A 25,311-nucleotide genomic window follows, 5' to 3' on the forward strand; every position below is an offset into this window, starting at 1 on the left:
CTATGTTGGTTCAGAAAGCATAATCCGTACCGTTACGAATCATATATATTAGCCTTGTAAATGTGATGGGTTTAGCCGTCCACCACCAAGAACTACATTATGCCTGTTTCCTTGGACCTGCACGGACTTCTTCACTATATATTCATAGCCCTGATGTCTCTCTTGCAAAGCAGTCAGCTAGATTTGCAGATTTATATCTCAAGCTGTCAAGCAAATTGCAATGACGCTGAGACAAAAGAACAGCTGCCTAGTACCATTTCAACTATTACACCAAGGCTGCGGAAGGAATGAAATACATAACATTCAAGAGTAAAATATTGGTCAACCTATGGGAGACCAAGTTTACAAAATAATTGGAAACTATTCAGATTTTTAAATTGCTTGACCACCAATCTGAAAAAGAATTCCAGCAAAGGCGAAATAACTTCTATTGCTAAAAGCGGAAAAACAAAGATTCCTTTAAGTTTAAATAGTACTAGCTCTAACTTAAGAGCATTTTTGTTCCAAATTTGATATCATACATTTTCCCTTGGACTGGTGTAGCTGAGTGAAACATTTTGAACTAGAATCTTAGCAAATACTAATGGTATTACAATAAAAATGGGGCATATCAGAGGTGCAAAGCCTTCATTGGCACACCACCTGTGGCACTTCAAAATTTGAGACAAATAATGTTTGCAGCATCAAAATTCTAAAATGATATTTACACTCATCTTAAATCAAAATACTGAAAAAACCGACAGTAGCTAAAAGTACTTTTCTCCGCAAAAAGAGCAAGGTTTGCTTTTGTAGTTCAATTATTACAAAAATCAGAACTAATTGAGACATTAATCCAAAAGTTACATTCCAGCATTTGATATTTAATGATACAAAATTCAGATAAATATTGATTGAAAGTTCACAGATAAACCAGAGCTCAAAGTACTAGTCTTCTCTTTTTCCCCATCTAAAAGAGAGTAGAAAGACAGACAAGTCTAATGAAAATAACCAAGAACCTGCCCACCTACATTCCTACTAATGGCTGCTTCATGATCCAAAATACCATCTGGAGTTGAAATCACAACATAACCCCACTGCAAATGAGATTTTTAAAGGACAAGGTAAGTATTAAACTATAAAAGGTCATCATCTCATGATATGAGGGATTATACAGACATAGCTGGTATATTTGCTTTCCTTCTAGCCAGCACTTTCTTCACAAAGTTATGGCAATGAATAATTGAAACACTCAAAATACAATGACTTTTAACAAACCTGATGTGTTGGAAGTTTAAGTGTTGTGTACTTTTCAATATCCTTCGCTTTGATGTCCTGCCTGTAAGTGAGTGCCTTGCAATCATTTACCCTGCCTTGCAGTTCAACTGTTATCCTCCCCACTCTATGTGGATCATAAACCTCAAAATTCTTGATGTATCCTTTCAAAAAGAAAAATTACAAAGAAGGTAATGACACAGCAACAAGCACAAGATTCAGCAGTGGGCAGTAGCCACAAGTCTAAATATAAAAGACATCTAGACTTTTAGCCTCATTAGTCCCAAAGATTATGACTGTGCCAATGCATCATACAGAGCCCTATGCCTAATGGTTTCCAAAAACAAAGCTCTATTTGACAAAAAGCGAGGAGAAATTTCTCAGAACTCCCATCCACGCCATATTGATGAAATAAAAGGGCACACAAAGATAAAAACCATGAAATCTGGTAATGAACTGAACAGCCCAACTGTTACTGAGTTTCGAGTAAAGTTGAAAATCAAATAGAATCACAAAGGAAGATATTATTTTCATAAAAATTCTGCAGCTATCAAAGAAATGCCCATTGCCCTTCAAATGCATACTGGATTAGGTAACTCAAGTGGCAAAAACTGATTAACCTTCATATGTTAAGATTATAGGTCCAGTTTAAAAGTGAACCAGCGGCTTAAAACATCCAAAATTTTATCTCACACAAAACTTCAAACCAATAAAAATGAGTGTAACCAAGTAAAGAAATATACTATATAAGTTAACTCTTAGACACACATAAGCATAAGCATACGCATTAATGATTTGACATCAGATAACACTAATTTCCTGCACAATAAAGCCCCAATTTAAGCATTGCAGAGAAGTTCAACAAACAAGAAGCAAATTTCTAAACTTTTTTACTGGGTCAGTACAACCATAACTAATCCTTGAGATTACTCAATAACAATTTAAAATCGAGCAAAAATTCATTGTTATTAACCAAAATAACCAAAACCCATTAGTAAAACTGCGAATTAAAAAAAAATAAAAACAAAAAATAAAGAAGCTTACCTCGATATTTCATGATCTTGAGAAAGGAAGACATGACGGTGGAGATTGGTTGCAATTCCACCGTGGCTTTGCCCCTCCTCTCCGCATTCACAATTTTCCTCAACGCATCGTTCAGTATCCTCCTCCCCATCTCTCTCTCAAACCAGTTCTTAAAGCTAACCGGCTAAACCCCGAATGACGGCCAAAACCTCCGTTTCAATCGCATTACATTTTAAAAACTCTACCATATCATTTAGGGGTATTACTGTAATCTAACAGGCAACCTAAAATGGCATTTTGGCTATTACACGAAAATACATGGTCATTTCGTAACTTGGCCAGATTCTGAATGGTTGTAAAGACCGGTAAATCATGTGAAACAATTCTAACACCTTCCAATCTGCTGTCTAGTCTTTTTTTTTTTCTCCACTTCGTTTTCTGAAATGGAGGATCTACCTCAACCTCTTGTCGTGGAAATCCTGAATCGACTCACCGATTCCACCGACCTTGCTCGGTGCCGACTCGCCTCCAAAACACTAAACTCCCTCTCACACGAGGTCCGTTCTGTTAACCTCCTATGCAATTTGTCTCGCTACCTCAAATCCCGCTCGCCGGAGACCGAGGCCCACGTCACTCCCTTCAAGGCAATCTTCAACAACCTTGTCCGCGAATCTCGATGTCTTAACTCAGTGTCGATCGGAGTTGATAAGTCGCTCAGGGAAATCTCGTACGATGACGTGGATGACGAGTCGGATGATTTGTATTTGTCCGATGTGGGGTTTGTGAAGGAGTGGTTGCCGAAAATTTGCGGGGACCTAAGGAAGTTGTCGATTTCGGATTTTTGGATCCAGTCTTGCTGGAGGAAATCTGACGTTTTGAGCTTGATTTCTTCGTGTTGTAAGTTCCTCGGCCGTTTCCATTTCTTACTTATTTTGGCATTGAAAATAGGAGAATTAGTTTGAAATTGAGCTTAATGGAGTGGTTTTAAGGCAAATGGGGGGGGGGGTTTGATTTAATGTTGGAAGGCAATTAACTTGCTTTAAAATTATGAGAAGTGGGATTATGAAAGATGGTTAAGCACACCTTGTGAAATGAATTAAGCATCAATTTTAAATTTGTTGCCTTATAGGCTAAAGCTTTTCTTTTTTTGTTAATTTATATTGTATCTTATGCAAAGGCCATTGCTTTTGTTATGTGTCTGTAGGCAATAATCTTATGGAACTAGAGCTGAAGAATGCTTGGCTTTCAGTTGATGGGTTGAATCCGATGACTAGGCTAACAAATTTGACACTTGAATTTATTAGGCTTGAGGATGAGGACCTAAGCAAAATTAATGATTGCTTTCCTTCTCTTCGAGTTCTGAATTTGGTTGGTGTTGGAGGACTTAAAGATCCGAAGATTCATCTCTTGCATCTTAAAGCCTGCTTATGGACAGTCTCAAATGCTCCGCTTTCTTTGACTATCTCTGCTCCCAACCTGGTGAAACTCAGACTGAAATGTGTTAAGCCAAAATCACTTGTGCTTGATACCCCATTGTTGTCTGATTTCCATCTTTCAGTTGAGGAGGTGTATGATTTTAGAGTGAAAGAGTTTTGTAATTTGGAAAACTTTCTGCTTGAATCTTCAAGTCTTTGTAGCCTCCTTGGCATGTTTACGTCTGGTAAATCAATTAAGAAGCTGACAGTGGATTCTCTCAAATGGAATGAAGCTCTTGAAACAAGAAAATTTGGCTTGGAAGCATTGTTTGATGTGTTTCCAAATGTAATATCTCTTAATTTAGGCCCTGGGGCTTGGTCAGAAGCAGAGATTTGCTTTCGCAAAGGAGGTTTGAAAGATAGGAATGCAATGAAGGAGTTGACAGAGATTGTGGCACATTTAGTTGTGTACGATATTGAAGTTACCCTGTCATTTATTTACTCTATCTTGGATAAATGCACCAACTTATCAGACATGGCATTACTCCTCCACCCTAAAGAAGATTCTAGAGCTGCTAGTAGCCTCATCTCTAGGTGTACAACTTATGGTCCAAGAGTAAGATGGAGATGGGGAATGTGGAAGGAAGGATCAAAAGATACCTGGGTCTTTGTTGGCATTTAATTTGGTAATCCTCCTTTCTTGGAAGGAAATGGGAATGCTTAATCTTTTGTGCTATCTGTCTGTTGTTTCTCTGGTTTAATCTTCCCAATGAAAAACAAGACACTTTTTCAGCAACCTAAAGTAGTTAGAACAAGGATTGTGTCTGTAGATGTACAAAAAGTTTAGTTTTATGGGGACACTAGCAAGTATATCACCTGTACAAATGAATTAGTTAGTTGCTTGGAAAGTGAAAGCATAATGGCTTGCAGCATTGCATACATGTCTGGCCTTCTACAGCCCAAACTGCACAGATGGGTTCTTACATCTTCTGATGCATCTCTGTCCTGAATCCTGCAGCAAACTCCATTGGTTTTAAGTGACTGCACAATTTAGATGAATAACAACAGAGTTTAACACCAACTACCTCAGCATCCTGCCTTCCAGCAGAAGGAAAGAGAAAAGGGGAAAAAGGAGGAAAGAAAACCAAGCATCACCGAGCTGATACTTGGTTGTTGTCTTGTAAATAGGGTATATTAGTATTTTCTTTCAGGAATCCTTTTGCAGGTTGTATTTTTCTGCAAAGCACAATTCCATTGGTTAAAAATGTAAATATCCTTTGTTTTCAGAACGTGGTGCTGAATTGCTAGCCTTCTACATCATGTTTGTGTTTCATTAATAAATGTTGATTCTGTAGCTGGAAAAAATAAATCAATGGCACTTTCATTGTCGTATTCTCTTTGATAAAGGCTGTATTCTTTTCCCTAATTTTTAAGTTCCTTTTATTCTTCGATGAAAACATCATTGATGAACAAACCATTTGTGCACTTTTTAGTAGTTCATGGTGTTTTCTGTTTTGATTTGCAAGTAACCCCATTTGCACGTAAATTTGGCTTTCTTCGGTCTAAGGGTAATGGAAAAATAAATACAGGATTTTACTACTAGTAAATTACCCATCTCCAGGTAATTTTAAAAGGGACAGAGCAGAAAAAGGAAAACGTACCCAATTAGGGGCGCTCCGAGAATCGAACTCGGGACCTCTCGCACCCAAAGCGAGAATCATACCACTAGACCAAGCGCCCAACGATAATTTTCCGCACCTAACTTATTTTGTATTCTTGAATTCTAACCCTTTCAACATTGGTTAGGGTTTTTGACCCCGAATATAAGAGCACAACTTACGGTATCCCCATGGTCAAGCGATCCTAAAACCCTCTTTGCCGCCTTCCTCTCTCTCTCTGTGGCGGTAACTTCTTAGCTTTCTTTTATTCTAATTCCATTTTTTTTCCCTAACCTTGATTTCAGTTTACATTCCCTTTTCTACGATAGTAAATTTGTTTCCCCCGTTCCCCATTTTTGTTTCGGTACGATCTGATCTCTATCCATTTGTTCTCAGGTAAAAATGGCGACGGTTCCAGGGCAGTTGATTTGGGAGATCGTGAAGAAGAACAACTGTTTCTTGGTGAAGGAGTTCGGCAGAGGCAACGCCAGCGTCCAGTTCAGTAAGGAGAGCAACAATCTCTGCAATCTCAACTCTTACAAGCACTCTGGTAACCTTATCCTCCATTTTCCTGAATTTGTGTCCCTAGAATCCCAAAATAGAAAAAATGTCAATTGTTTTGATGGTCTTTTCTGAAATTTTTACAGGTCTAGCAAACAAGAGGACTGTAACTATTCAGTATGGAGGGAAGGATCAGTCGGTGTTGCTTGCCACCTCAAAGACTAAGAAGCAGAACAAACCCGCAAGTTTGCTTCATAAATCTGTTATGAGGAAGGAGTTTCCTAGGATGGCTAAGGCTGTTGTCAACCAGGTATTCTACGAATTTGATTATTAGCATTTAATCTGTTATACTAGTTAGAAACACGTGTAATTTTGGCTTGTATTCAAACCTCCTGGAACACAAACATTGACTACTCTTATGTTTGAATGTAATGCTCTTTGCTAATATGCTAATTTTCTGTTTAATGCTACGTTGATTGTGCAATTTTTACTGGGAATGTTATTGTTAGTTAAACAACTTTTATTCTAGAATAGTTGCTTGTAACCATCCATTGCTGGTTTTGTCTTAGAAGCGGTGATGAGAAGCTAACATATAAGAAGACCTATCTTATAGTGGGTTCTTCAGTGAAATATACTTGTTACGCTTGGCTTCTGAGCTTCCATCCTTGACCACGGAACCTTTCTTCTTTTCCATAATCTTGTCTATTCTGCTATCTTGTTTGATCAGTTGTTGCTGCTAACAATAATTATTGATATCAAGAAGTTGTCTTTTTTGTGGAATGTCTTGCATTAGTCTTACCATGATCCATATCCGTGGATGAAAAGTTATGGAATGTGAGCCTTTTACTGACTGCTGCTTGTTTGATGGTTTCAGGTTGCAGATAATTACTACCGACCAGATTTGAAGAAGGCAGCCCTTGCAAGACTTAGTGCTGTTCATAGGAGCCTTAAGGTAGCCAAGTCTGGAGTCAAGAAGAGGAACAGGCAGGCTGTCAACATCCCTGGTAGGAAGTGAGATACTTAGGGAACATGCCATGCTCGCATCAGTGTTAGTTTTCTTTAGTTCCAAAGTTTCAGACAGTAAATTTTTCACTTTATGTTCCAGGTTGATGTATTGGAAGAATTGTTACCTCTGCTTGAGATGTTCAACCTAAATTTTGAGATAATTGGTTATGAGTTTAATTTTTTTGTGCATTTGGAAATTTCAATTACACTATATATGGGTGTGCAGTTTGAATTTTCAGTGATTGAGTTGATTTGATAAGGCATACTATAAATTTCAATAACTGGATTGTACTTTTCAGCAATTGGTATTACGTAAACCACCCTCCAAACTTAATAGTAATTGGTAAAAGCATTTAGTTAATATAATTTTACCGTCGGTTCATGTGCATAAATAATTTTATTGAACAACTTGAGGAAAAGTTTTTATAGCCCCAGATATTTGTACACTTATGTCAAAACAGACTTGTTTTCCTTTCTTTAAGAGATCTTTAATGATCAAGGTCAAATCTAAATTAACATTTGATTCATATCTATTCATTGGAAAAACTTGTGTAGCGGTGTTGTTGTCTCCTTATCTCCATGTCATCGATGATCAATCTTTCAATAAACACTATAATTTTGCTTGATATGCAAAACAGTTTGCGAATTTAATCTCAAGATGGTCACAATGAGCTCTATCAGAAGGTTAAATGATGAATTACCCCAATTCCAAAGGAAGATTAGGAAAAGGTTTTTTTCCTTCAATATTTTCATAATAGTTGAGATGCTTCTTATTTTATTTTAGGGTGATTAATGATCTTAAAATAAGTAATAAAATATATTAAAATTAAAAAAATGATGTGAAAAGATTTTGATCATCGATTTCTTTGAAAGTATATGTGTCAGTCTATAATATAAATAATAGATAACTGTACTATTTTTTAATAAGTCATCCAATTTATTTCGTCAATACTATATGCATACAAAGAAAATTAAACTGTGGCCTTCTCACTTTTCTTTAAGTCCATTTGTTATGGGCCATGAACAAGGTGTCAGCAAGGGCCTCAACCCCAAATCCAATCAACTGTCCTTTTTTAATATCACGTGCACTGCACGCGAGGAGTGCACTTTGTTGTCTCTTTTGCATCTCCACTTCACTGGATTTATCATAAATAGCCCTAACTTATCCCCAATTTGTACAACATAATTTCCCGCTCTCAGTTCGCCATTTCCCGCTCTGCGAAACCCTAACCCTCCAGCAAATGGGGCAGAAGCAGCAACAACCCAACCCCGATCCTCTCCCCGAACCCAAGAAAAGACGACGCGTCGGTTTCTCCAACATCGGTTTGTCTACTCTTTTCCGATTCTTCATTTTCTGTTTTCACTTTTTCACCCGAAATGCATTTCCCATTTCGATCTTCACCTCTCCTCTCTTCGCAGTAATTTCCATTTTTATTATTTTCCGAGGTGTATTTTGTGATTCAGCTCATTGTTGTTCTTTTTCCTGTTCAACAGATGCTGGAGTTGAGGCCAACGATTGCACTAAGATTTATTTGGGTGAGTTTCACTTCTTTTGTTTTAAAATAAAGTTTTTTTTTCTTATTTTCCCATAATTTATTTAAGCTGTCATTGGTATTAGTTTCATGAGTAGGTTATCTTCTGCTGTTGGAGCCTAAACTCTGTTTTTGGGTTTTGCTGTACTTTGGTGAAAAAAAGGGAGAAAAAGAAAGTTAATTTTCTTGAATTTATCAATTGGATACTTTAATTAACTGCTTTAAGAAGCAAGGAAGACAATATTGTGATTTAGCCTCGATGAGAATGTTTTTCATAAGATAGTTAACTTTGCTCTGTCTAGAGTAGAGGCAGTCATAACATGCAACACATTGATCGAAGCATTTTAGAATTCTCCACTGTATATAATGCAGTCAGGCGTGTTACTATTGTATTCAAAAGTGGCATTGCTGCATAATTTGTCAATAATTCAGTTGGCAGACTCAATTCACTGTTAAATTCATTATATATCGCATGGGCCTAGTTCAGTGCTTCTTGATTGTTGGTAAATGGTTGTTCTTAATTATACATGGGCTACTTATTAGGTCAGTTTTTAGTTTTCTAAATTTAATTTAGCTGACTTTCTTTCCACTTTAAATTTTGATATGTTCCATTTGAACTTTCTTCTGATTGCTGATTTGTTTAATTGATGGTATTTAGTTTCTAGGAAAGAGGAGGTGGGAACTTCAGATGGTTTCTGTATTAGTCCAGTTGATTTGAACAGCTTTTTTGAAGAAGATGGGAAGATATATGGTTACCAAGGGTTAAAGGTAATATACATTCATAAGTTGCAGCACACTAGCCTTTAAACAATCTTTTATTCTCTGTGATGGCTTAGTTTTGAGGTATTGTTTCCTTTCATTTTATGCAGATAACCATCTGGATTAGCAGTATATCATTTCATGCACATGCTGATATTACTTTCCAAGGCACATCTGATGTAAGTTGAAATTCTCATCCCTGAACTACCAGTAGCAGTTTAATCTCATTTTATATCATATGTTGAGTCCGTGAAGCATTTTTTGTGTCTTTCGTGGCATTTTAATGATTTCTACTGTTATTTATTTCTAGGGGGGCAAAGGGATTACAGACCTGAAATCTGCTCTTGAGGTATACATTAGCTACCATTATAAAACCTTACTTTAATCCCTGATTTTGTGAGGCCTTCTTATTAAGTAAGTCTTCTTTCTGCAGAAAATTTTTGGTGAGACTCTTTTGGAGAACAAAAATGACTTCCTGCAAACTTTTTCAACTGAAAATAATTTCATCAGGTATTATGCCATGAAAATATTATGCACATATAAAGATGTATTGCCCATTTCTCTTTGCATTGTCAGGTTTCTATTCCTTTCAATAATGGTGTTGTGAACTTAAGATGTTTACCCTTTTCAGTTCAGCTGTATCAACTGGAGAGAAGTTGCAAAACAAAGCCTCCAATGGCCATATAAGTCATTTTAACAGCAATTCAGAAGCAGCCTCATCTGACCTGGAGGTATTATTTTACTATCTTTGCTATCTCTGCATGCACTGAAATGGGTGTTGTTCTCATTAATATCGTCTTCAATTGTGGATGAATAAAGTGTTTGTTTTGTTGCCTAAGTGTCACTGTTATACCATCTATTTTGTGTTCCATTTCCCCAACCTGAAACTTAAGTGTTCAAATTCTATTATATTTGGTCTCAAATTTTGCATTGGAACTGAGCACAGGGAGTTGGGCTGCACTTTTGCTATTATCTTTTGAGATTGTTCATTGTTGTTTCCCATCTTGATACTAGTTTTAGTCTGAAGGTTGGTGTCATCTTTGTGACACCTGTTTGGGTTAGTTTTTTCATATTATGAAATTTTCAGGTACCCACGACAGAGAAGTTCTTTTTCCATTCCTTTCAATAATCATTTCCCTTTTTTTTTTGCCCTTTTCTGTTTCCATATGCCTTTTTGGGCAGTGATGGTTTTAGTCCGTTGAATGATAATTTACATGCTGTAGGAGGCTAGTTGTGGTGAGAGTGCTCATTAATAGTTAAGAGCAGCATGGGAAAGTTCCATGGAGTGATTTTGTGGGAAAAATATTTGATAGATTAAGTTACCTTGATGTTAACTTACTGGTAGATTGCATCACTATGAAATTAATGTTATTGAGTTGCATGCATGTGAATTTTGATATGCTTTCCTTCTGTTAGGTTGTTCGCATGGTGGTAGGCAATTTGGCTGCTGGACATCTTTATAGTCACTTGGTACCTCTGGTTCTTCTTCTTGTTGACGGTAATTCCATCACTTGTCACTGCATATTAATGGCAATATGTATTTCATTCTTAATATAATCTAAACAGTTATATTTTCTTGATTAGGTAGCAATCCTATTGATGTAACTGATCCAAGCTGGGAGTTATATCTCTTGATTCAGAAGAAAATGGATCAGCCAGAGAAACCTCAACATTTGTTGCTTGGTTTTACAGCAGTCTATCGTTTTTATCGTTACCCTCAGGGTTCACGCTTGCGACTTAGCCAGGTTTAATCTCTTTCTTTGTCATTATTCATGTTAGTATCGGAGGTAGACTGAATGAAACCCAAATTATTTCACTCTTCAACAACTTTGGCATGTTGGTATATTTTACTAATCACCAGTAGCATTTTTCATGAAATTTTTGTTTTTGGCAGATTTTGGTATTACCTCCTTACCAGCACAAGGGTTACGGCAGTTACATTGTGGAGGTGCTCAGCAATGTTGCAATATCTGAAAATGTTTATGACTTGACAGTTGAAGAGCCTCTAGATTACTTCCAACATGTGCGCACCTGTTATGATGTAAAAAGGCTGCTAGCCTTTGACCCAGCCCAGAGTGCAGTTAAATCAGCTGTCATGCGTCTGAAGCAAGGGAAATTGTCAAAGAAAACCTGTGTTCCTCGATTCCTGCCACCTCCTGATGTAGTTGAGGATGTCAGGAAAACTTTGAAAATTAACAAGAAACAGTTTCTTCAGTGTTGGGAGATTTTGATATACCTCGGCCTTGATCCTTTAGAGAAGCATATGGAGGATTATGTGACAATCATTTCTAATAGGGTGAAGGCTGATATACTAGGGAAAGATTCTGAGACTGTGGGAAAGCAAGTGATTGATGTCCCTAGTGTTCATGATAAGGAGATGTCATTCGTCATGTTCAGGTCTCGGAACAGTAAGGTTGGTGGTGTTCAAATGGATGAAGATCAGGCAAAAACTCAAGGAGAGCAGCTGCAGCAGTTGGTTGATGAGAGAATCGAAGAGGTCAAGTTAATTGCGCAAAAAGTGTCTCAGAAACATGTATGAAATACCAGTTTCTAGGCATGATGCATTAACCAGGATAAGTATTACTGAAAATTTATATTCAAGTTGTAGGTTGAGGTAAATTGAGGCTTGTTTGTAAATTTTTGAGTCGTACTTTAATTTAAGCTTATCTTAGAATATTAGCTGACTTTATATTTCATAGTCCATGTCGTCATTTTTATCCTCGTAGTAATATGAGCAAGCCCAAGTGGTTGTTGAATCAAACCCTGTCATATTCACTTCCCATTATTTGCGGCTTGGACCTATGCAAAGCTTTTGAGCAAGCATTCATGAGGGCAAATTATTTGGTTTTTGAACTAATATTACCAGTAAGCTTCCTACACTATGGCTTTGACAGTGTCATCCTCAGCTTTCCTATTTGGGCAGTTGGCCCATTGAAAGAGTGGTAATGCTAATGGTAGTCTATATCTCAACAGTATTTTGAACTCTTACTATCTGATTCTGTCCCCTTTTGGATTACTGAATATTAATGGCATATTTGCTTGGCAATTAATGTTTTTACACAGACAAGTTTTCCTGCACTCCTGCATGAAGCAGGCAGCGCATGTGCTTGGTCCTCCATGCAAGAATAACAACCATCTATTACCATCCGTTACCTACTGGTTCAAAATATTTAGCCTTGTTAGTATCACAGAGCCTAAAGTATCATCATTTAATAAAGTTATTAGACAGCACGGTCTTAGCAATCATCAGTTTCACATTGAGTTCTCAAACCGTTGTACATTCATAATGAGTGGAAAATGGTTAGATGTTTCCCTTGGTAGGGTGCTGAGTTAGAAAAGCTAAATTCTGTGAACAGTGTAGCCTGCATCCTCCGTTGTCAAGTCCTCCTTCCAATTTTCAAATTCAGATCCACCAAATACCAATTGCTTAATTCCAATGTAGCTGTTGAATGAAACATTAAAAGGGTCAGTCGGTATATACATTCAAACCAGAAATTATGGCCAAGGAAGTAACAGAACAAGCAATGGAATTATATACATTATGTAAAGTGAAGTCAAACCATCTATGGAACTAAAGGTGATGAACAATTAATACTTTTGTATTCGCGATCAGCAAGTTCCTATTCTTCTAAGAATGCCCATGGCAGAGATACTAGCAGTTTGGAGCTAGTCCAAATGTTTGGTCAAATAAATGTTTACTTCACCTGATATGATATAATGGGGATTCCAGATTCATACAAGTGCCAAAATGTTGTCCAAAGAAATAAATATGTAGGAAACTTACTCAGAGCTTATCTGTGTCAATGCATTTATCAGAACATCCAGAAGCAATGGTTCAGTGGTCCCAATATCCACCCTGTTTAAAATTTTTATCATATTCATGAGGCTCGCAGGAATCACAAAATATCCATTTTCAAAATTCTAAACAAATTCGTAGTATGCACAAACTCAGTGTCTGAAGAAAACAGGAAAGACACTAATTTTCATTTTAATTGAAACCTATACCATATGCGTGCCAAGTTGTCTTGAACCTCAAGATCCCCAATGTTGTAAAATGTAGTTGCATTCACATTTGCTCCTTGAATGGCATCATAACTTGGTCTTTTCTCCAAAGGAGATTGTGATAACTGCAGAAAATACATTAGTAAGCAACGGACTTCTTTTTCAAGGTGCTGGACATGGCACACTCAATCTGAATTAAAGTGCATTAATTCTTTTGGAACTCCAAGTATCCAGGACAAGAAGAATAGTCCATTTCTTTTCCAAGCAATGGAATTTCCCTTCTGATTATTATAAATTCATTGTGTTACTTTAAAATGGGAGTTTCTTCATTTAAAACAACTAAAGAAAACACTTACTTGCATATTCATGGAATTGCATCCACCAAGCCGTCCAATGATGTGCCATGATCGAATTGTCTGCAAACAACCAGATCATTTGAGTCATTCAATTTTGTTCTGAAGATAACACCATTAAGATTCAACAAATTACTTACATCACAAATTAAGGAGATGTCTTTCTCCAATGGAGCATTGTAGAATTCAAACCAAATGTATGAGTTTGAAAAATCAAATCTGCCAGTGTGGACAATAAGAGCCAATTAATAAAACAGAAACTCTGACAAATTCTATCAATTGGACAAGCAATAGTACAAGATGTTAGTAGAAGCTGACTCCAATCTCTGGGAGTGAGACAAGAACAGGCAATCATAATGAAATCCACAATTATAGTAACAGATTCGTAATGTAAACTAAGAGAAGTTAATAAAAGAAGATAACTCGAGTGGCAAATGAGGATTTTCAACCATTTGGCAGTTCATGATCAGCTACAACCAAGCTAAATTCCACAATCATGGAGCGATGTGAAAAATTGTTTATCTAACAGGGCCTCCTTTCAATGCCTCTTCGCTAGTAATCACAAACTTTGTCTTGAAAAGGTTCCCCCATCTTAGTTTCATCACCAATTACAGAAGGTAACACAAACATTTTCCAACTCTTGAAAACATCCCAATTCAGACAGGGATCCATTGAACTTAAAAAGTTCTTAAAAGATCTACTATTGAATTAACGGAGTTGGAAATTGTCACTATTGAATTACAGCAGAGATTCAGACAAATCCACATCAGAGGATAGATAAAGAGTGAATGAATTCTAAATCAGGGCAATCAAAAGTGCCTCCATTGAATCAAGCATAACCAATGTACAAATGAACTCACTTGTTGAATGTTACTTTCATGGGTGTTGCAGAGCCAGTCTTTGTGTGCAAAATTTTGTTTCTTTTCTTCCTCAGTCTGTCTTCCATCTGAACATTCAATCATCCCCATCAATTAAAAGCATGAATACGAATATGCTCGCAAATCTCCTACAATATTCCTTTTCTCTAAGAAAAGAAAGAAAAACCCATAAATATCTGCAAAACAATTTATAAAGTGATTGAGTCTTTACTTACTTTAGACCGAGCTTTTTGTGGGTCATCAAGACAACTCCCAAGAATCTCAGCAAATTCAGGGTCTTTATCGTAATTCTTCTCCTCTTCCCTCCCTCTAAATCCACTTCTTGCCTCATATTCTTCATTATCTTCTTCCTCATCCATCTCTATCTCCAAATTTTGGGCACTCATTTCATGGCTTCTTTTTGCTTTAACCACCAAAAACGAAGCCTTGGGTGAAGCATACTTCTGTAAGGAAAAATTAACAGCTGAAAACGGCGGGAAGCAGTTGAAACGGAAAGAAAATTCAGGGCGAGTAATGTTGGGGGCTTGAAGAGAAAAGGCTCCTGGGTTTAGGATAAGCATTTTCTTCTGTTTCTTCTTTCTATAATGTTAGTTTCAGTGTAGAGATATCGCTTGGTAGCTTTCCCTTAATGGGTGCCTCTGCAAATGAGAGAGGGGGGGTTTAGAGGGCCTGTCTGTCTAAAACCCTGTGAATTTGATCTTATCTTATACTATTACTTGCAACTTGGAAGTTCATGAGCTAAAAACTTTTTCTTTCGGGTTTAAATAGTATTAAAGCATGCTTAAAAATTCAGCTCTTTAGGGACAAATATATAACTAAAAATAAAATATTTTTAGCAATTAGAAAGAACATGGAAAATCTATGCTAAAAGCTACGAAGTAAATTATTTGTTTGATGATTTTGATTGCAAGCATGTTGGTTATTTGTTAAGATACAGGAACCGAACCTTTTGTGATGGGTTTTGAAAAACATATCACATGTTCAAGTTGCTAACTTGAACTAACATCCAATGGAAACTTAATAATTTTGAAGTCAAATGATGGAATGGAAGAAAAGGTTGAGATTAAATTCTTGATTTTAATTCTGTATGATGACGATGATGATGGTGAAGAATATGAAGTTTACCTTCTTAACCCAGATTTTAAAGCTTTTTGGCAACAAAAGTGACTGAAAATTGTACAGGACTGTAATTTTTTTAACCATGGTAGCTATCAGTTGCCACCTTGCTTACCATGTCCTCCGCTAAAAACAAAACAGAAACAAACATGAACATCAGTGATGAGACAGACAAGGGTTGAATGATAGAAAGTGGAAGGGCAGAAAATTTTCATGCAGGGCCGGGCGGTAGGAAAAAGAAAAATAATCATGCAAAAGGCGGGCCATCCATCCACGCATTCTCACGCGGATTCCACGCAATGTTATGGACAAATTAGATCCAATAAAAAGTTTTTTGAGATTGACTTGTACAAGACGTTCCCCCAAGTTTTTTCTTTTTTTAATTAAACCAAACACCTTCCCAAGTCTAAACCATGACTGTTACATCTTTCCCACTTGTTTCTACTATCTCCAAAGATGCCTTTGCTTTCAGCAGACAGCTCACAGACCACAAAAAGGCAAAGTTTCAGGACTCTGGAGATGGTGAGCATGGACATGGATAAAGAGTTTGATCAGCAGCCCTTTGGGGTGGACTATGGGAGGCTCGAAAATGGCCTTGTTTACTATGTTAAATGTAATTCTAAGCCCAAAAAACGAGCTGCTCTGGCTCTCGCTGTCAAAGTCGGGTTAGTTTTCTTTTGGCTTTTGTTGTTTTTACTTCTTTGGTATGTTTATGGGGTTAAGCGCATGCAATTTTGATTTTATTGGAGAAGTCTGGTTCATTACACATGACTCTGGGTTCTTGTTGTATATGCTGAAACTAATATGTAGTTGATGGAAGTCAAGCACTTGCTACGTTCCCACACAATCCCATTTATCCCCACTGTAAAATTAAAATCAATTAACTGAAAAAAATCATAGCCTTTTGCATTCGGTGCAAATCATGTGGTATTTATGCTACACTTAAAGAGTAATATGCTAATTTACTTGCACAAAAAAGTTCCTTAGCTTTGATTCTATCAATAATTTTTCAGCTTAGCATTTAATTGATCAAGTCTCCAAAGTTTCTCTGTGAAATCCTTCTTTATGCTTGTTTTGAATCCATTTATACGAAGTTGTGCATTTGTGCTTGAATCTTGTCTGCACATGTTGATTTGGAACTCTAAAAATCGGGTTCATTACAGCTCAGTTTTGGAAGAGGAGGATGAACGTGGAGTTGCTCACATAGTTGAGCATCTTGCCTTCTCTGCCACAAAGAAATACACAAATCACAATATTGTCAAATTTCTGGAAAGTATAGGAGCAGAATTTGGCCCTTGTCAGAATGCTGTAACATCTTTTGATGAGACTGTATATAAGTTGTTGGTCCCTATTGACAAGCCTGAGCTGTTATCTGAGGCTATTCAGGTCCTGTCAGAGTTTAGCTCAGAGGTATCAGCTAATTGATTTAGTTTGGTAACTTCCATGATGCCTTTTTTCTTTTTATTTACGTATTTGTGACATGCAGATTCGACTCTCAAAGGATGATTTGGAGAAAGAAAGAGGAGCGGTTATGGAAGAGTATAGAGATAATCGAAATGCTAGTGGAAGGATATTTGATGCATATTGGACATTGATGATGGAAGGGTCAAAGGTTACTGCTATTGAGTCTAATTCAATATTCTTTTTATGTACATCTATTTATTAATTATTGCATTAATGCATTAATAAGGCACTTATCAAGAAATTTTTTTCATTCAAATAATAATAAGAAGAAAAAACTATGTATTTTTCTTTTTAATCTAACCATGATGATCCTTTTTACTGCTTTTCTAATGCCAGATATAGTGCACAACAGATACTTCAAAGAATTAAAACATCAAACATAATTTATATCATTATTGTGATTTCATATTGTACCATTTACATATGCCAATATGGAAGGATACTGGTGGTTCTTCATTTTTTTCTCTTTTTAATTGGGAAGAAAGAGATAGGGCAAGGTACTTTAGCACTGTTATAATCTTATTTTTCATTTCTGACATCAGATTTTCTTATTAGGGAGCAAGTATAAGATCACTGCTCCATGCATGGTCTTTACTGAAAATTTTCTTCTCACTTATGGTTGAAGTGGCTAAAGCCTGATTTTGAGCAAGTAATTTCATTGATACTTTTGATTGGCTCATGACTTGTCAATCCTACTTTTGGGGTGTTATGCTAATTTTCTGCTCCTTTTACAACCTTGGTTGACTGCAGTATGCTGAGCGTTTACCAATTGGATTGGAAAATGTAATAAAAACAGTTTCTTCTCAAACTTTGAAGCAATTTTACCAAAAGTGGTACCACCTATGCAACATGGCAGTGATAGCTGTTGGAGATTTTTCTGATACAAAGGTTGGTCTTGGTTAAATTGCAAATTCTCCTACTGGAATTACGAGTATGTTAAATTAATGAATTTTTCTTAACAATCTCTCTCTTTCCTTCTCTCCCTCCCTTTTTAACTATCTAGAGTGTCATTGAGTTGATAAGGACTCATTTTGGGCATAAATATTCAGCATCAGACCCTCCACCCATTCCACACTTTCTTCTTCCTTCTCATGAGGATCCACGCTTTTCATATTTTGTGGAGCCTGAAGCTGCTGGGGTTAGTAAAGTCTTAATTCTTGAACTTGTTTGTGCATGTATATATATCCGTTAACAAGACAGGCAAATACGCATTTGTTCACTTGAATGTTTGTTTGGAAAAGTCTGCAGTGAGGATTGGCTATAAGATGCAAGTGGATGAAGTAAAGACAGTGAAAGACTATAGGGAGATGCTTGTGAAATCTATGTTCCGAAATGCTCTGAACCGGAGGTTCTTTAAAATTTCTCGCAGAAAAGATCCACCCTATTTCTCATGTTCAATTGCTGCATATGTTCTTGTTCACGAATCCAAGGCTTATATAATGACTTCCTCCTGTAAAGAAAAGGGGATTTTAGAAGCACTAGAGTCAATGCTTATTGAGGTGTGCCTTTTTCCTTTCATATTGTGATTTTCTTATTTCTTTTCTTTCTTTGCTCTCTCTTCTTTATTTCTTTTGCTGGTGCATTCCATCACAGGTTGCAAGAGTACGACTTCATGGGTTTTCAGAACGTGAAATATCTGTTGTCCGAGCTCTAATGATGTCAAGGATAGAATCTGCCTACCTGGAACGTGATCAAGTGGAATCAAGCTGCTTGCGATATGAATATTCGCAGGTGTGTATTTATTGGATTTGGACTTAAAGCTACAACAAATCTGGAAAAGCATTTTGTCTTCATGTTTTTGTTTTGCAGCACTTCACTGACAATAAACCCATTATTGGGATTGAGTATGAAGCTCAGCTCCAAAAATCTATTCTGCCTGGTGAGTGAAATGTTCTAACATCATTAATTTGCTGTTTTTAGGCATATTATAATAAATGAGTCTCATATTATATATTGTTCAATTCATGATTTTATCAACATAGATATATTAGCATCAGAGGTATCCAAGTTTGCTGAGAAATTATGGACACCATGTAGCTGTGTCATACAGATAGTTGAACCTCAAGCTTCTGCTACAATTGATGACCTGAAAAATATTCTCAAAAAGATCAACAAACTTGAGAAAGAAAGGAGCATTTCTCCTTGGGATGATGAACACATACCAGAAGAAATTGTCAATTCAAAGCCAAATACAGGGTAGAGTTGCTATCTATTGTTTTGCCTCATTGTGTCATATAACTTTATAATATCAAGACTCTAAAGCTATGATTTTTACCTAGATAGTGTTCCCTTATCGTTTTGACTTTACAAATCACAAATGGAATTCATAAGCTGAAATAATGCAGCCATGCATAGTAGCACTAAATGTGTTGATTCTTCCGTTCTGAGTCTGAAATGATTTTCCTCTTTTGCCCATTAGCATGGTTGAGTGGCAACTTCTCTTACATGACAAAGTAGGGGAAATTTAAAAACAACTTGAGCATTTGAGCTACAATATATATCTTTTAGGCTTGGGAATTATAACCCATTACTGAATAACAAAACAAGAAGTTTTTATGTCTTCCAAGTTACATGGCATTTTGAGTTTGGACTGAAAGAACTTCTTGCATTAGAGTCATATTCTCAGGTTAGAATCTAGCACATTTTCTTCTTGGAGATGTCTGACTAGAGTGTGTTGCAAAGCTGGCAGACAACACAATCTTGCTTGTATTCAGGTCCATGGCTTCTTATGAGCACACTTCTCTGTCTTCACATCTACTTTTAATACTTCTGATACATCATACTGGTTTTGGACTTCGGAAAATTAATGAAGATGTTTACATGTTTTGCATTTGATTGAGCTACTAATAAGGCTCTTCTCAATTTTGTTGTTCCTATTAGTTTCAATTTGGAGTTGCTAGAATTTGAGGCACATGCATGTGTCTGCGAAATTTTAAATGTGTGATTTTCTTATTTAGTAAACCGAGAGAATTGATAAAGCGAAGATAAACTCATAAGAGGGAGAAGAAAACAGGGATAGGAGAATGACAAAATTTTAGTGTACTGTGCTGGTGGGGAGTGGGGGCAGGCAAAGAGAGCAGAAAAAAAATAGGAAAACAGAGATGTCAGCTTGGGAAAGAGGCCAATTCAGCCATGCTCATTATGTATTAATACATATAAGAAGAGCATATTGTATCTGTCTTACTGCCGAGGGTAAAATTTATTCCTTTAAAGTCAATGTAGTAACTGTCACAGGGTCATTTTTGCTTGACATGCACAGCACTTGTGCTTGCCTGTGAGTGGCACTAAGTGATTCTAGCCTTAGCCAGCCTAATCTACTGTCTGATTGTGATCCTGTTTAAATTTAACAAGGTGTTGTAGAATAATCTAAACTAATGAATGGGATGACTTTTACTCAACTGTAACAAAATGAATTACTATTGACCTTCTGAATAAGCTTTCCTATCTCTTAAATTTCTGTAATTAGACATGTTTGCATACTCCATTTACTCCATTAGTAAGAGCAACTTGGTTTCAAGATTTGAGTTATAATTAGGTTAATTATCTGAATTTATTATGTAACTCTGTTAAAACAATTTACTTCAGGAACATTGTTCAGCAGCTCGAACACTTAAATATTGGAGCTACTGAATTGATTCTGTCAAATGGCATGCGGGTTTGCTATAAGTGTACAGATTTCTTTAATGACCAGGTAAACTTTCTCTATGCCTAGCAGTGTCTGTAGTTAGAAACCCAAACAGTTTGAATTCCACTGCATGTCAAAGAAAATAGTCGAATTGAATCCTAATGCTAGTTAATTGGCCCCCTAGTACTTTCTAACTGCCATTTTATTTCCTGGAGTTTAAGGTGTGGGTTAGGCCTTGTTCGGACACCAGTTAATGTGAAGCATATAATATTACCGTGTGTTTCAACAGGTTTTATTCTCTGGGTTCTCCTATGGTGGTCTATCTGAACTCCCAGAAAGCAAGTATTTTTCATCTTCGATGGGATCCACAATTGCAGAAGAAATTGGTATGTTTGGTCACAGACCATCAGTACTAATGGATATGCTGGCTGGTAAGAGAGTTGAAGTCGATGTAGAGATCAGAGCATACAAGAGAACCTTTTATGGTGATTGTTCACCCCTCTACTTGGAAACCGCCTTGCAGGTTTGCTTGTAGCAGTAAAACTATTGTCTTTTACTATCTTTTTAAATTTTAAAATATTCTGTTATCAATTATATATTAAAATATCAATGATACAATATCTATAATATTAAATGATATTTAGATTACTGAAAATGGTTTGGTAATGTTTACAGAGAGTTACACAAAAAGAACAGTTAAAATCTCTTTTCCTCATGGAAGCAGAATGCTCTGCCTCTTTCCTTTGGGGTGCGTGCTTGTGTGTTCAGAAGAAGGTCACTTGGGTTTAAATCGCATGAATTAAGGTCCTCCATGCTGAATCCAAAGTAAAAGTTATTGTTAGCGTAGGAGACCTTATATAAGTTGACATGTTATAGATGATAACATATTGTACTTTGATTAATTGGGCCAACAGCTAACTGGAAGGTAATGCAGCACCATAGCCTAATTAAGGTTGAGGTACTAAAGAAATAATCGCTAGAGTGATAACACTTCAAAGTTATCTACGACTTTGTAGAGTCAGACCAAAAGTAGAAGACTTTCACACCACACTGGATACATTTAAGCTTCCTAAGGTTCTTATGCCTAAAAGATGAAGCATACATCAACAAGCAAATTTAAAAACACATCATTCATTAGACTTCTGCACTATCTACTTGTTCTTAAGCTTAAAGTTGGTTATCAAAACAATAAAAGAAATAAAGGTTTACAATTTTTGAATCATGTGGTAAACATTTCTTAGTTTTGTAGTTTCTAATAACTCCTATTCTGGCAGCTTGTTTACCAACTGTTTACGACAAATGTAACACCAGATGATGAAGTCATTAAGAGAGTGATGCAAGTGAAAGAACAAGCAATTCTTGCGCGAGAAAGGGATCCTTATACTGCATTTGCCAACAGGGCAAGGGAGATCAACTATGGAAACTCTTACTTTTTCAGGGTATGATGACCAGTTGTCTTGAACTTTTCTGAGAATTTCAGGTGGACGTGTCTCCTTGTAACGAAGATACAATTTTGATTTGCAGCCTTTCAGAAAAAGTGATCTTCAAAAAGTCAATCCATTGAAAGCATGTGAATATTTTAATAGTTGCTTTAAGGATCCATCAACTTTTACTGTCGTAATTGTAGGGAATATTGATCCCACGATTGCACTTCCTTTAATACTGCAGTATTTGGTAAGTTAGGACTCTCTTCAAGCTCTCTCAGTCCAGGTTTGCATAAAATTTTATTTGTTATCTTGGTTTTTGATTCTGCATGCAGGGTGGAATACAAAAGCCTAATGAACCTATTTTCCCTTTTAACTGTGACTACATCAAGGGACTACCATTCAAATTTCCTAAGACCATAACTAGGTAAGTGAAGTTTATGTCTGATGGCAGTAAACATCAAAATATTTGACAATAACAGTTTCTTGGAGCTCACGCTGCATGCATCTGCTCATTAACTTTTTGTGCTGGACGCACATGCTCCTGTTGAAATACAGTACTGACATATTTGATGTGCTTGTAGAGAAGTTGTATGCAGCCCCATGGTGGAAGCACAATGTATGGTCCGGCTATGCTTTCCTACAGAGCTGAAGAGAGGAAAAATGGTTTGTCATTCTTTTTCAATTAATCTATTAGAAGCTCATGAATGAAGACCTAATTCCATTATTGACTGTAAGTATCATTCTGTTGGAACAATTAAATGGCAGGAAGAAGAGATTCACTATATCGGGTTCCTGAGTAGACTTCTAGAAACAAAACTACTGCAACTTCTCCGCTTCAAGCATGGCCAGGTAGGATGTCCCATATATTTCCCATTCAGAGTATCATTTGTCTTGTTCTTTGGCCTTATTTTTTGAGTGAACAATATTTCTGTGTCCTAGATCTACTCTGCAAGTGTTTCAGAATTCATTGATGGTGATCTGCCATGTGTAACTGGTGATGTACGTGGTGATATTAGAATAGATTTTTCTTGCGATCCAAAAATCTCCTTGAAGCTGGTAGGAATTCTACAGTTTTATATTTTGCCCTTTTCACCTCTAGCTGGATTTTAGTCATTAAGTGGCCAACCATCTCAAGAATTCAGCCGTGCAATATTTCTTACCAGGTTGATCTGGCTTTAAGTGAAATATTACGTCTTCGAGAGGAGGGGCCTTCAGATCAAGATGTTACAACCATACTTGAAATTGAGCAGAGAGCCCATGAAAATGGACTGCAGGTAAAATTTCTTTCTGTACTTTATGCACTCAGTATTATTTTGGTCCATCTGGCAACCAAGATGAAGAAAAGTATCCTACACCTACAATTCTTACCTTGCCAGAAAACTAGTTATCTTCCTCTGATCTTTCTCCTCTTGATGTTCACCTATGGACTAGGATTCAAGATGTGAGAAACAGAGTAATTTATGCAGCACTTTGTTCTGTGTGCTAATTTGCTCTTACACCTTTCAGGAGAATTATTACTGGCTAAGTAGGATTCTATGCAGCTACCAATCAAGGATTTATGCTGGTGACATTGGCACTTCCTTTGAGGTTTGTGGCTCTGGTATCATCTTTCTGTGAAGCATATCTTGTAGTTCTGCCTTCTTTCTGTCTTCAAATGTTTGGTTCTCAAGTGAATGTCTTGTGTTGCATCTAGCCTTGTAATAAGAATTTAATATGTTCTAGACATGGAATTAGTAGTTTGATCATAAAAATGAGGCTGAGATTTTAAAACAACTTTAGGTTTTCAGACTAAATCTAGGACTATGAAGATGGAAAATTTACTAAATGCTTTCCTAAAACTATAGTTTTTTACTTTTCTCTAATTGGAAGAAAGCTGTTTCCAGTATGAAGTTACAGCAAATATGTTCTAATAGCATGTGATTGATAGACATTACTGTCTAAAGGAACTTTGACCCCCAAAAAACACCCTCAAGGATGGCCTCTTGCTCTTTTCGAAGTTGTCTTATTTACATAAGTAAAATACAAAGTAATACTTCGATTATTGAAGTTGAAAATTTTATTATTTCTCTGATGCAGATTCTAGATGAAGGGCATTCAAAAGTTAGAAAATCGTTAACACCATTAACAATGCAATTGGCATTACAGAGGATAATGCCTCACAAAAATCAGCATACTGTTGTGATTCTAGTGCCCCATGTATCTTGGTTTCAGAGGCTAAGATCATTTTCACAATGGACCCTTAATGGGATAGATGTGAAGGTTAGTTATCTAACCATTTTACTACTATTATCTATGACTATCAGCACATTTTCGGCACCATGATATTTTTTGAATTTCTCACTACACCCCAGTGATATAAAATTTTCTTCCTGGTGCCTATTTTGTTTTGTTTATGTGTCTGACACAATCATTTGAGTTGAATGCAAATTTTCTTTGATAGTTTTGCAAAATTATAGAAGTTTAGGCTTCAACTGTGTATTTGATATTTCCTGTTTTCTCCAATCATATTTTATCTTCTCAACTCATCTCATGCGTAATTTCTGGAAGTACACATTACACAAGGTTTTTATGCATTGAATAATGTACTGTTGGTGTTGGCAGATTTTAGCAGCCATTGCTGGTTTGACAGTTTTGGCTCTCAGCTTGCGGAGGTATTCGCGCAAATCTTAGAGATATCCTGTTCATTAAGTCTTCTGGCAAGTCAGGATGTATCATTTCTTCATTGGTGAAAACTGAAGAGACAGGTTCACACCACCATATTAATATAATTACCAGAGAGGAAGAGGATGCAGCAATATATCTATATAGTAGCTGAAAACACGCATTACATATTTTATATCTGCCCATTTCTGTACCTTTAGTCCTTCTTTTGTTTTGTTTATGTGAAGTAGCAATTTTTTTTCCAGAACAGTGCAATTCTAGTGATGTTCATTCTGATATAAATTTGAAATGAAGCAATAAAGATATTTGTTAGGGGTCATGTTTTTATCCTTGTTGTTTTTGTATCACTTGATCATACAAATCAAAGCATTATAAACCTAATGCAATATCTTAGACAAATGAAAATCCTACTTTTATTAGTTGAAGAAGAGTCAAAGCTCCTTTTTTACACTCTGTTGTAGAGAAGAATGAAGTGATAGAGAGGGTTGGAATTGTGGAAGGCTGCCCATGAATGCATCTTCCCAAATCACAATATCTTCTTTATATTACAGATAGAAAGTTAAATTTTCCTTTATTTAAAGAAATGCCAAAATCAGGGCCATCCACCCATTTTTGGAAGGGAAAAAAGAAAAAAGACTGAA

The 25,311-nt window shown here is 36.4% G+C and overlaps 6 protein-coding genes and 1 non-coding gene across 9 annotated transcripts; 4 read left to right on the forward strand and 3 right to left on the reverse strand.

The window, feature by feature from the left end:
- LOC18588444 (40S ribosomal protein S15a-5) lies at positions 715–2,497 on the reverse strand. Its single transcript, XM_007012855.2, has 3 exons — positions 2,296–2,497; positions 1,255–1,415; positions 715–1,073 (listed from the first exon to the last, which is right to left on the reverse strand). The coding sequence occupies exons 1-3, from the start codon at positions 2,423–2,425 to the stop codon at positions 975–977; spliced, it is 390 nt and encodes a 129-aa protein (XP_007012917.1). The 5' UTR covers positions 2,426–2,497; the 3' UTR covers positions 715–974.
- LOC18588445 (F-box/LRR-repeat protein At4g29420) lies at positions 2,608–5,089 on the forward strand. The gene is made up of 2 exons (XM_007012856.2): positions 2,608–3,171; positions 3,479–5,089. The coding sequence occupies exons 1-2, from the start codon at positions 2,718–2,720 to the stop codon at positions 4,369–4,371; spliced, it is 1,347 nt and encodes a 448-aa protein (XP_007012918.2). The 5' UTR covers positions 2,608–2,717; the 3' UTR covers positions 4,372–5,089.
- TRNAP-UGG lies at positions 5,358–5,429 on the reverse strand. The gene has a single exon. It is a non-coding gene; the product is annotated as a tRNA-Pro (tRNA).
- On the forward strand, positions 5,500–7,091 carry LOC18588446 (60S ribosomal protein L28-2). The gene is made up of 4 exons (XM_007012857.2): positions 5,500–5,593; positions 5,744–5,897; positions 5,995–6,158; positions 6,723–7,091. The coding sequence occupies exons 2-4, from the start codon at positions 5,750–5,752 to the stop codon at positions 6,861–6,863; spliced, it is 453 nt and encodes a 150-aa protein (XP_007012919.2). The 5' UTR covers positions 5,500–5,593; positions 5,744–5,749; the 3' UTR covers positions 6,864–7,091.
- Positions 8,022–12,021, forward strand: LOC18588447 (histone acetyltransferase type B catalytic subunit). The gene is made up of 10 exons (XM_007012858.2): positions 8,022–8,176; positions 8,348–8,389; positions 9,044–9,153; positions 9,255–9,323; positions 9,455–9,493; positions 9,578–9,654; positions 9,776–9,875; positions 10,561–10,642; positions 10,729–10,889; positions 11,039–12,021. Exons 1-10 carry the CDS (start codon positions 8,095–8,097, stop codon positions 11,681–11,683), a joined length of 1,407 nt encoding a protein of 468 aa, XP_007012920.2. The 5' UTR covers positions 8,022–8,094; the 3' UTR covers positions 11,684–12,021.
- On the reverse strand, positions 12,263–15,942 carry LOC18588448. 3 transcript variants are annotated; one of them, XM_007012859.2, is made up of 8 exons: positions 15,503–15,942; positions 14,593–14,820; positions 14,360–14,445; positions 13,640–13,718; positions 13,503–13,562; positions 13,150–13,271; positions 12,929–13,000; positions 12,263–12,586 (listed from the first exon to the last, which is right to left on the reverse strand). In XM_007012859.2, the coding sequence occupies exons 1-8, from the start codon at positions 15,578–15,580 to the stop codon at positions 12,484–12,486; spliced, it is 828 nt and encodes a 275-aa protein (XP_007012921.2). In that variant the 5' UTR covers positions 15,581–15,942; the 3' UTR covers positions 12,263–12,483. The 3 variants fall into 3 exon arrangements, with proteins under 3 accessions (XP_007012921.2, XP_017982660.1, XP_017982659.1); XM_018127171.1 differs by lacking the exon at positions 15,503–15,942 and adding an exon at positions 15,324–15,474; XM_018127170.1 differs by lacking the exon at positions 15,503–15,942 and having other exon boundaries at positions 14,593–15,306.
- LOC18588449 (zinc protease PQQL-like) lies at positions 15,950–24,995 on the forward strand. Its single transcript, XM_007012860.2, has 21 exons — positions 15,950–16,158; positions 16,657–16,903; positions 16,980–17,105; positions 17,708–17,845; positions 17,961–18,095; positions 18,199–18,456; positions 18,551–18,688; positions 18,767–18,836; positions 18,940–19,153; positions 20,543–20,648; positions 20,872–21,105; positions 21,857–22,021; positions 22,107–22,256; positions 22,342–22,433; positions 22,591–22,672; positions 22,775–22,858; positions 22,949–23,065; positions 23,173–23,283; positions 23,516–23,596; positions 24,086–24,268; positions 24,611–24,995. Exons 1-21 carry the CDS (start codon positions 15,950–15,952, stop codon positions 24,677–24,679), a joined length of 3,009 nt encoding a protein of 1,002 aa, XP_007012922.2. The 3' UTR covers positions 24,680–24,995.

This window comes from Theobroma cacao, chromosome 9, assembly GCF_000208745.1.
Source record: "Theobroma cacao cultivar B97-61/B2 chromosome 9, Criollo_cocoa_genome_V2, whole genome shotgun sequence".
Taxonomy (NCBI): Eukaryota; Viridiplantae; Streptophyta; class Magnoliopsida; order Malvales; family Malvaceae; genus Theobroma; species Theobroma cacao.